Here is a 12078-nt window from a genome sequence, read left to right on the forward strand (position 1 = left end):
ATCACGCAGTCAGAGAGATATCGATAGAAATAGTTTATAGCATCTATGATTAACTAGTGCTTATTTTACAGGGTATTTAGCATACAAATAAGTCTCGTGTCTTTTCACTTTTATAATTCATTTCACTCTTTCGATTAGCAACTTATCCAACCCATAAAATTGAATGATTAAATTAATTCCAAGTCTTCTCTATAAATCATTTTTGCTCTTTTTTACAGGGTATCATCCACAGAACCCAAAACACTATCTGTCTCTGTCGACTAGCTTTGCTGCTATTTTGTGCATCTTGTTGGCAAAGGCGCAATAAATTGATTTCTAATACAGTCTGTCCCAACTGTCTACATAAATTTCGAATTTCGACTACGAGTATATAGCGAGCGTATATATTGTATATAAATCTGTGTACGAATCAAACTTAATTGGGTTCAAGCATTACGAGCATTTCCGCCATGCTTTATGATCGCTGTTCTGCGCTCTCACTCAATCAAACGACAGTTGTAAAACATTTCGTTCTTTTGTCTTTGTGTCTTTTGATGTGAATAGAAAGTGTTTCCAAAGCCATCTGACTTAATAGTTTTGAATAATACCAAATGTTGACCATCAAAAATATTCTATCTATTGATCCTTCAATTTTGAAAAGTAATCTTTGAGTTTTACTACTCTCGAACTGTTTATGATTTTAGGCAATTTGTATTTGAGTTAATTAACAGGGTTGTTAACATGCCTTTTTGCGCACATTTTCGTTTAACGGCAAAACAAATGTACAGCAAACAATATGTGAAATGAAATGCTTTCGCCGTACGGCAAAATATATATGTAAATATTACGAGTCTTAACGGTGCGCTGCGCTCTCATTTTTGGGTGCGACACAAAAATATCATACAACGTGTAATAAATATAAATCTGCAATTTTTTTTTATAACCTGCAAAATTTATTATTATCTTTTGTGCAATTTTAATTGCTGCCCACCGCAAAAATGCAATGCGCAATGTGACCAGGTCTTGTGGCAGGCAATTGACAATGGGAGAAAGAGAGAGAGAGAGAGAGAGAGGGAGAAGGAGGCAAATTAAATGGGACTTTTGTTTAGCTAAGTGTTGCGTAAAAAATCCTGGCAGGAATCAAACAGCACAATAAAGAGAATCTACTTCATGACATCATAGCCCAACCATTTATGTTTGCTACAGGGTATAAAAAAAAAGAACAACAAAAAATATGCAAAGTATTCATATATGAGTATTCGCATATGTACTATGAATGCATTTACGTGTGCACGGTAAAAACATGTCATTTGCATTTTCAGATGCAAAGCGATTAAAATAAATGTGCTCGAAATTGTAACAACAGGAAGAAATTTACCAAATAAAAAGGGGGGAAAAAAACAAGCAAGGCTGTCAGAGCCGCACAAACATATTACGGTATTTAAAATACGTATATTCAATCCGATTACGAATACGAAAGAATACGTCGACACATTTAATCAGCAGTTGGCAGCGTGAATTCTGCAATCACATGGCAAAAGCTAATCGATGAACCAATGAATAGCCATAGCATCACTTTTAGATATCAACAACTAACATAGATGAAGAATTTCAATAATTTAGAAATTAAGGAAATATGATTCACATCAGTATATAATCTATCAATTTCAATAAATACATTTCTATTCTCTACCTCACCAAAAATAGAATTTATAGATTAGAGGGCAAACTGTTTTTCCAAAATAAACATGGTATAACTAATACCAAAAGAATACCGTTAAGTCTAGAAATAATTGAATAACCTATCAATTCCAATAAATATATTGAAAATATCAATATTTCTATCACAACAAAAATAGAATTCATAGAGTGCAAACTGTACTTCCAGCTTAAGCTTACACCACAAAAAAAACTGTTAGGATTAAAAATAAGATTTGCATAATCTATCGATTTCAATAAATAAATTTTTAATATAAAATTAGAATTTATAGATTTCTGAGCAAACTGTACTTCCAACATATAAATGGTATAACTAATCCTTACCCTAAAAGAAAACGGTTAAGGCTAGAAATACTAATTGTATAATCTCTCGAACATCAAATTTCTCTAAGCTCTATTACAATAAAAATAGATTTCATAGATTAAAGAGAAAACTGTTCTTCAGGCATATAAATGGTATAACAAATCCTTATACCAAAAGAAAACCGTTAAGAATAGAAATAATAATTGAATAATATACCAATTTCAACAAATAGATTTAATATATCGAATTTCCCTATTCCCTACTACAAACTTAAATAGAATTTATAGATTTCTGAGCAAACTGTACTTCCAACAAAAGGATGGTCTCACTGTTCGTCACTGATGTACACCAAAAGAAAACCGTTACAAATATATCCCAACATATGCGACTCAAGCAATGAATGTTCCCAGCTTTCGATTTGACCGTTACAAGAATTCCCAACAACAAAGCTCACGAGATGTTGCGGGTTGTTGTAACGACTAAAGCGAAAGCTTTCGCGAAGCTTTCACGCACGCGACGCCACCTAGCCAAAGCTCCAGAAACGTGCAGAAAACAAATAAAGCTTATGTCAGTTTGAATTAAACGGCTTCGGACTTACCTTCGCACTTCAGACCCTGAATGAAAAATCCGCCCATAAGCGAGCCGCAATGATCGCAAAACGTCGGCGACATAAATGTGTGCGGCTTAAAACGATGCGGCATATCGATCTTGAAGCGTTCGCGCAGCAGCTACAAATCAAAATGAAGATTTAGATTAAAGAGTTGACTAGATAAAAAGAGAGAGAGAGTGGAGAAAGTGATGCACTTACAATTGTGCTGGCTGAATTGAAGACGGAGCCAGAGCATTTGCCAAGCAGCTTCTCGTGGCATTTCTTGTGCACAACCGTTTGACAAACTGTGCGTAGAAAGTGTAGTTAAAGAAAATGGAATCAAGCTCCAGAGTTGTCAGCGTACTCACTTATGCACTGGTAACCCTGTTTGCCAAAACCCCAAAGAAACAGATTGCAGAAGGCGCAGAACGTGGGCTGGCGAAAGAACTTGGCCACAAAGCGATGTCCGTTAATATCGTGCGTTCTGTTTTAAATTGTAAATTGTAATTGCATTAATTTCTGAGATCTGGTAACACTGGCAGCGAGGCAGCGTTGCCACCTCACACTCACTTCTGATGCTTGATGGCGCCACGACGATTCGTGATGCTGCGTGGTCTTGTGCGTCTATCCACATAGCCACCGCTAACACCACCGCTTCCACCACCACCACCTCCTCCTCCTCCTCCACCACCAGTGTCACGTTCTCTTTCTCTGTCGCGGTTGTAGGTCTCCTCCTTGGAGTGCTGGCGCGGTAGCTCAAAGGAATGCTGCTTGCCATAGTGATAGTGATTGTTGTAGTGATCATCACAGTCACGTTCACGTTCACGGTCACGCTCACGATCCCGGTCACGATCACGATCGCGATCCCGATCACGACGTGTGCCACCGCTGGAGCCGCTAATTCCGCTGCCGGCGCCGCTGCTGCTCGATGAGCTCTGCTTATAGCGTACCTAATAATGAATAAAAAAGGAATCTATTAATATAAATATTATACTTTCATTTCATACAATTTTTAAAACATTTCTCCCAAAACTTCCTCAACAAATTGTTGTTTCTTAAATTAAATTTCCTGCACTTTACTCCCACTTAATGGCATTTTGATTTTAAGCTATTGAACTAGATTTTTTGGCATTATTCTTTTTTAATTGACCTGAAATGGTTTCTATCTTTTACTGAAACCGAAACACTTAAGAGTAGTTTGGTATTAGAAACGAACAAAACAAAAAAAAGAAAAAAAAAACTGAAATAAAAACAAACATTGGTGTTCCAATTTTCACTTTCTATCCGAAGAATTTGCTAATGGGAAACCCAATTAAATTTACAGTTTATAAATTGTGTTTCTGTTTTGCTGTGCTCTTTTATAAATATACAAAACACTATTAAAGCCACAAGCTTATGATACCCTATAGTCATAAAAAACAAACAAAGGGTCTGCGCATGTAACGGTCAAAAGTAAATATATTTAATGATCGTTTAAAATACACACACACACACACATTAATTATGGCCTCAATGAACTGGGAAGTTAGATGCGTTGGTCAAATTTTGTTGATGTGAAGTGAAAATATATTTTAAATACTTGTTGTGTGTTGTGTATAAAGATAAACACAAGGGTATATTAAACGTTTGTCGAGGAAAGAATGGAATTAACCATAAAAAGACAATGTGGCTCCATTGAACTCTGATTGTATAAGAGTTTTAATTCACTTGAATAATAATATCGAACAGCATTAAAATAATCTGTTAACGACAATGGTACAAACATCAACTAATTTGGATTGTTGAAAAAACTTTTAAATTTGAATTTAATCTTTTAGCACTGCTTAAATGGCAAACAAAAATTCAGATTGGAAGATAATAAACTGGCAAAGTGATACTAGGGAACAAAAATTGGCATAAATAATAAGTAAACTTGAATAAAATAATGATCTATAAATACTAATTAATCTAGTTCACATTTAACTGATTTCTTAATAGATCTTAAGTTGTTTGAGCAACATAATTATTGTAAAGCGGAATATTTGAAATATTACAACAAACGATATGATGGAGTTATAATGAGATTTCAAATAAAATAAAAAAACTGTGATTAGCATTAAAGAAGCAAAATAATTCAAACATTTCTGGTATTTGAAATTAGTGCTAAGTTTCAAAAAATGATGAATGTTTAATTGGAAATAAATTAAGTGGTAAAAAAAATGTGAGTAACATAACAAAATAAAGAAAATTATAATATATTAAAAAAAACATAAGAAAAAGATGATTATTACGATGAAAGTTTAATAAGAATTAAAATGACGTAGAAAACTTTAAGTGAGTAGCATACAAAAAACGAAAATTATTTAAATAAAATATTGATATGCGTTTTTGTTGTATGAAATTAAAGTTAACGGAAAAATGTTATTATTAGGATGGAAGATTATTATTATTGGTAATAAATTGAATAGTTATATATGAATAACATGAAAAAAAAAAACAACAAAAAAATATTCAATATTAAAACACAAGACAAAGAAATTTTTTATGATGCGAGTTTGAAAAGAATACTAAGAGAGAAAAATTAGTATGAAATAATAAATCAAATAAAAAATGTAGTATATACATATGTATAAGAACTTTTGAAATTTTAGCTAGTTTATAATAGAAAAAAATATAGTTATTAGAATTAAAGTTTGTTAGTAATAAATTAAATACTAAAATATATGTGAGTACCATAAAAATATAATAAAAACAAAGAAAAGATTTAGTATTGAAAATATTAAAAAAAATACAATAAATTTGAATAATGTTTAATTAGAATTAAAGTTAATACCAAAGTTTATGTGAGCAGCGTAAAAATCAAAAATAATGAAAAATAAAAAATTGTAACTGAAATAATGAAATTATAGATTATTACTTATTATAGATTATAATCAGTTTAGTGAACTGAGGTGTTTAGGCACTTACATCGTGACGTGAGGAGCCGCCGCCAGAGCTGCGAGGACGCTGGCTGCTGCTGCTGGAGGAGCTGGAGGTTGCCTTCTGCTTGCGCACCTGGGCGCGGGTGAACATCATCTTGGCGTCCGTTTGCGCGTCAACGACGCGCCGAATACTCTACACGATTTGCGTGCCGTTGTTGTTGTGGCCGAGGTGCGCCTCGAAGACTTTCGTTAACTGCAAACGTGCCACGTTCTTGATCACAATCAACAAAACCGATTGCCCGCGATCTCAATGCCGATGGCGATTTCGATAGACGGCGATAAAGTGATCTCGCAGGAAAGCAGAAGCAAAAGACCGGAGGGGGGAAACGGGGTTTTTCTTTTTGCTGTGTGTCTGTTTTTTGCTGCTTCTGTTGTTTGCTTCTGCTTTGTGTTATGCGCTTAATGTGATACGAAAGGCGAATACGAGGCGTTTTTCTTATATTTATATTAAATAAACAAGTTCACTTCGCATTTTAGTCAGCTGTATTTTATTATTGTTGCTGTTGCCGTCTTCACATTCCTTTTGCTTCTGCTGCCTCTTGAGTGTAAGCGATTCTAAAGCCGCGTTGATGGACACATCTGAAAGATTGCAAGAGAACAACAAAGAAGCTTGAATACTCTACAAGTATAAGAACAACAACAGCAAATAAAACAAGTAAGTCGAGTGTGATCGACTGTGAGATACCCTCTAAACATTAAAAAAAAAACATTCGAGAAAAAAATATACCGAATGCAATATTTAGTATATCGATATAGTAGTAAATTTGAAATATACTGAATGGTCAGCCAAAGTATAGTTAAAAATACGAATATATACTGAATGGTATATAAATGCAATAGTAAATTGAAAATGTACTAGATTAAAATATACCGAATGTCATATTTTGTACATCAATATAGCATTAAATTAAAAATATACTAGAAAGTCAGTGAAAGCATAGCCAAAAAATACTGAAATATACCAAAGTTAATTTTTTGCATATAAATATAGTTGCAAATTTGAAATATACTGAATGATCAGCCAAAGTATAGTCAGGAAAACGAATATATACTGAATGATATATATGTAAATGCAATAGTAAATTGAAAATATACTAGATTACCAACCAGATCATAATAAAATATACTAAGATATACCGAATGTCGAATTTTGTATATCAATAAATTAAGAATATACTAGAAAGTCAGTGAAAGCATAGCCAAAAAACACTGAAATATACCAAAGTTAATTTTTTGCATATCGATATAGTTGTAAATTGAAAATATAATATATTGTCAGTACTTTTGTTGCCATACAAATAAATTTCTTAAATAACTTTTAGCTTATTGCAATTAAATATTCCGGAATCATAAACACTCTATACTTATGATTTATCATAGCTACTTGTTTATACGTTTATAGCGCAACTTTCAGGGATCTTGGCAACTGCATAAATTGAGTGAGAAAAAAAACATTTTTTCACATGACCGAATATTTGATACACTTTTAACAACTTTTTGAAAATAAACATATTTTTAAAGATTTTGAAAAACCTTTGAAGAATACTAAGTAACTATAGCAAATTAGATCGAAATGTAAGACTTAGCATTACGTTATTATTTAAGTGTAAAAACAAGACAATAATTATATACAGACAGCACACGTTTATGTCATAAACAGTACAATATTTAAGCCGATTAAATCACGATAAATGCATGATAGTTTTGTATATAAACTGCACTTAAACGAAAGAGAGAAAGAGAGAGAGAGAGAGAGGGCACTTTGGCAATTTCATGGCATAAACATTCATTTGTTAAATGGTACAAAAGAAATACTGAATTGGTTGCAGTCCATTTGGGAGGGATTTGCTCTATGAACACAGAGATGAAAACAACACGTAGAACGTGCCTCAGCCTCAGTCTCAGTCTCAGTCAAGGCAGCAAATGGTCAACTATACTTATGAGTATGAGACTTTATTTATAAGTCAGATTATACGTAGAGGCTTTTTCTTTTCTTTTATTTTCTTCTCGTTTTGTTTTGTTCGCTTTTGTAAGGGGGTTGTGTTGATGATGATGATGGCCTCTAGACTTTAGCAAATCAAAGGGCACTTTGTCACGTAAGCGTGAAAATTCCGTCGAAAATATCCGTATGATAGATGGCAAGTATTTATATAGAAATGTATACACATATCGTACAAGAAGTGAATATATAAAATGCTAATTGATCAGTTGCTGACAAGTGTTTGCGGATTTGATTGATTGGGCGCGATCGCTTTCGACAATGGAATGTTGATTTATCGACAGATTTGTGAGAAAAAAGAGATCAATTGATCTGAGGAGGAGTTCTTTGAGCCTTGTAAACAATTGAGTCATAAGCGAATTTGCTTTATTGTTGTTGTTCTTGTTGTTCTTGTTGTGTATCAATATATTTTTGTATGTGTTTATGTTTCGCTTGGTTTCTGATTAAATGTTTTTGGCCTGTCCAATTTTCTGGCGAAGTACATTTGAGAAATTGCGAAAATAATGCAAAGGAATCTTCGAAACGAACGGAAAAAAACAATAACAAAGCAATTTGACAACACTTTGTTGCTATTGTTGCTGTTATTGTTGTTGTTGCTTCCAATTTTCCATTTATTTGTACAATACGCTTAGGCCTGAAGGGCATGCACACCCACTCACACTCACCCACACTTACACACTTGTTATTGTTGTGGTGTTTGTGTAGGGAATCCACCAGTCACAAGGGAGGGGGGAGGTGGAGGGGAAGGTTGGGTGAGTCGTCGCATCGGCTCGACGTTTAAAAATATGATTGCTTTTCTCTGACGGGCCACCAAAAATAAGTTCTCGATTCATTTCAAATTTGTTGTGTGAATACTCTTCATATTCATCTCACCGATGTTGCTTCTGTTATTGTTGTTGTTGTTGTCTTTGTTAATGTTATTATAAATAGAATTAAGTGGCGAATTGTGCGAGATTGCGTGCCAATTGATTGCCGGATATGATAAAAGTGTGAGAACGAGAAAGAGAACGAGAGAGAGAGCAAGCGAAATTGTGGCAGAAATCAAAACACAAACAACTTGCGGCCTTTAACAAAATGCCAAAACAACACACACACACACAACATTTCATTTTCCTTTTCACTTTTCACTTTTTTTTTCTTCATTCGATTCATAAAGGCCAAGGACTTGCGATGGCAAAAAAAAGAAAAACGATTTTTTAACAAGAAGAGTTTTGAATCATGAACAAACTTAAATGCATTTAAGAAGATATCTTCTAGCTGCTGAGCTAACAAGTTTTATAAGAAGAATAGCACTAAAATATAATAATCATTGTTTCAGTAATTACAATAATTCTAAATCGTTTCTAAATAAATCGCTCAGCTTTGAACTTCTACTAATCTATGTATATTTCCGGATATTGAAAATTATTTAATAAATTTTGTTAAGTATAAGTAATTTCAGATATTTTTTTTTTGCTATTTTTTTGTTTATTCAGCTTCAGGTTTTTACATGCCATCCCTAAGAATTAAATTCTAAACCTCTATAACTATAATAAAATAAATATATTTCTAATTCAAAATCCTTTAATAGATCCTTGAATCAACTATTGAACAGAACTTTTTTCACCAGAGCAAAAATTTAGCAAGTAAGAAAGAAATATACCAAATTCATATCCCGAAAATTAACGAAAATAATACTATATTCTAAATCTACTATAGGGCACAAAATATATATTTCCATATAATAGTATTTCTTAAGTAACTTCGACAACTTCAGCTTAATAACAAGTAAGCAAGCTACAGTCGAGTGTATTCGATTGTGAGATACTCGCTACTCATTTTGAATAAAAGCACAACAATGCGATATTATTCTTGAAGTATACCAAATTAATATACCGCAATAATAGTAATTATATACCAAAGTCTATATTTGGTATACTCCAAAATATACCAGATTGTCAGAAAAAGCAACTATTTTCCGTAGTAATTTGGCGTTTTTCCCATACAAACGTTTTGCAGAAAAACTTTTTTTTATTTTCTACGTTTTATAACTGATTGCAGCTAAACTTTCAGGAATCATAAAGACTATAGTTATTATTGTCTGTACCAAATATCTCTCTTACGACTGCTATTCGATTTATGTCGATTTGAGGGTCCGGAGGTAGGCGTGGCAAAAATTTAAAACTGACTTGATCTGCGCGAAAACATAATAACTGCATTCGAAAGAAATTATAGCTCTATGTCTTATAGTCTCTGAGATCTAGGTGTTCATATGGACGGACAGACAGACAGACAGACGGATAAGAGAAATATAGCCTTTTTAACTATTGACGCTAATCCAGAATATATGTATATATATATATATTCTTATATTGCTTATTACATACATTGCACAAAGTTATAATAGTCTTTTACCCTATAAGTAGAGAGTATAATAAATAGATTTCTAAATCAAAATCATTTAATATTTCCTTCAATTAATGTTGGATTGAACTAATTTTTGTTGTAAATCAAAATTAGAAAAGTATCATGTGTTAAATTTATTTTAAAAATATTCCGAATTTTCGTAGTTAAAGATTGTTTGAAGTGTAACTGTAATATGATAATTAAAATGCGAGTGTCTTTATCAAGCATTTTGCATTTAACATATTTTTAAGTAGTAAGAACTCAGAGCTGTTCAAATTCTTGCTTGAATTATTGGTCTAGATCTAGATATTATAATGTGCTTATAATTATCGCATGATAGTTTGTACATAAAGTAGACATCAAACAGAAAAAATATTATTAAATACGCTGATTGTTGCATTGGAATCTGTTGCTATGCGGACTTTAAAGATTTGAGAATGATTTCTGAGGCTGCAAATATCGCTGATCGCTGCAAGCTATCAAACAGTTCATAAGATATTTTTTGATGGCTGCTGATGGCGATGTACACAATAATAATGAACTGATCGCAGCGAGACTGATACCAGGCCATGTGACTTGAGATTTGAGTACGGACGGACGGAGGAAATGAGGCGGGAAGATTTGGGGAGGGTGTAGTGTGTGTGTGTGTGTGTGGCGGCAACTTCGATGGCAGGCGGCGTCAGCAGCGGCTGTTACTATAAACACATTCCACATTGATATACATACCGAAAGGAGGGAGGTATGTGTGAGAGCGAGAAAGAGAGAGAGACAGAGATGGAAGGAGAGACAACGACAGAAGACACAACAATAAATATCGGGCGCAGTGAAATGCTTTTGTTTTAATGCCCCGCAAAACACAGCGCAAATTGACTGGATGATTATTGTGCTGTGGCCGTCGCTGTGGCCAGTCTGTCAGTCATTTAAATCTATCTACACACACACACACACACACACACACATATGTATCTATACTATATACAGATATATACATTTATATACATATCTTGTATGTATCTCGCATGTTGAGTTTGTGACGTCATAGGCGCAATGTAGTTACACTATTCTGTATTTCAAACACTTTCAATTTTCTTCTTTTTTGCTTACATTTTCAATAAAATAAACCACCAAACACACAAAAAAAAAAAATATAAAGAATATTACACCAAATATTTTTGTGGTTTATGGTTGGGAAAACTTTCACTTTTCTCGAGTGCAACACGCATACGACATGTTGTACCCCACAAATGTCACTTAGTATTTATTTGAATTCTTTCTTTTTTTGGTTTTTTTGGTTGTTGTCATGTTTTGTTGTTGTCGAGCATATTATGACTTTTCCTCTAGAATTAGTTCTTTTCACACACAGAGGTTTCTTTTATTTGGCTCTCATCACGCCAAACAAACACGAAATACGAACGAACGAAAGAACAAAAAATACAAAATAAATGAGGAAAAATATGCAATTGTAAAGAACACAAAACGAAAAAAAAGAAGAAAGGCGAAAACAACTAAGGAAATCTTGTTGTTTGGCGATCTCTGATCGGATCTCACGGCAAAAGGCGTTCGCATACGGGAGCGCACTGAATCCGTTTATCCAAATGTGATATATACCCAACCCGATCTCAGTGTGTATCTCGAATCGTTTCTGCTCTTTCCCAATATCTCTCTCTCTCTCTCTCTCTGTCTCTCACTCTCCGTCTCTCTTTTGGGGCACATTCAGACCATAAATATGCACATTATGCTGAGTTATAAGGCAAATATCATGTGCTCTTTACATTAATCTGTTATTATAAACGTTTCCCCCCCAAAAACATTCAACTATATGACTATAACCATAACAACAATACCTGAGCAATATCTCATTCTCTCTAGCTTTTTGCTTTCGAGGTAGCGAGAGAGAGAGAGAGAAAGTGGCAGCGATTTTCCAAAAGCTTTGGCATCATAATATGTCCAGGTATGAGGCATACTCTTTAGCATTTTGAGTACATCATTTACTATGGCATTTTGTTCAACACGCAGCTCACAAAATGTAAAAAACAAAATCAAATAATGTTATTAAATGTACACAGAACAAAAAACGATTGGTTGTATGTCAAAATTTAATTGAAAATTAAAGTTTTTCTTAAATCAAGATCGAAAAACTACA

At 33.4% G+C, this 12078-nt stretch overlaps 1 protein-coding gene across 1 annotated transcript in view; it reads right to left on the bottom strand.

Annotated features, from left to right (window-relative positions):
- The window catches only part of LOC132795702 (putative protein kinase C delta type homolog), a 31744-nt gene extending 20259 nt beyond the window's left edge, over positions 1–11485 (bottom strand). Inside the window, 6 exon segments of the mRNA XM_060806567.1 lie at positions 2601–2730; positions 2811–2896; positions 2960–3075; positions 3162–3541; positions 5538–6130; positions 11040–11485. Of these exon segments, the coding sequence (XP_060662550.1) occupies positions 2601–2730; positions 2811–2896; positions 2960–3075; positions 3162–3541; positions 5538–5645 (820 nt within the window). The 5' untranslated portion in view covers positions 5646–6130; positions 11040–11485.
- Between the last annotated feature and the right edge of the window lie 593 nt (positions 11486–12078).

Source organism: Drosophila nasuta, chromosome X (assembly GCF_023558535.2).
Source record: "Drosophila nasuta strain 15112-1781.00 chromosome X, ASM2355853v1, whole genome shotgun sequence".
Taxonomy (NCBI): Eukaryota; Metazoa; Arthropoda; class Insecta; order Diptera; family Drosophilidae; genus Drosophila; species Drosophila nasuta.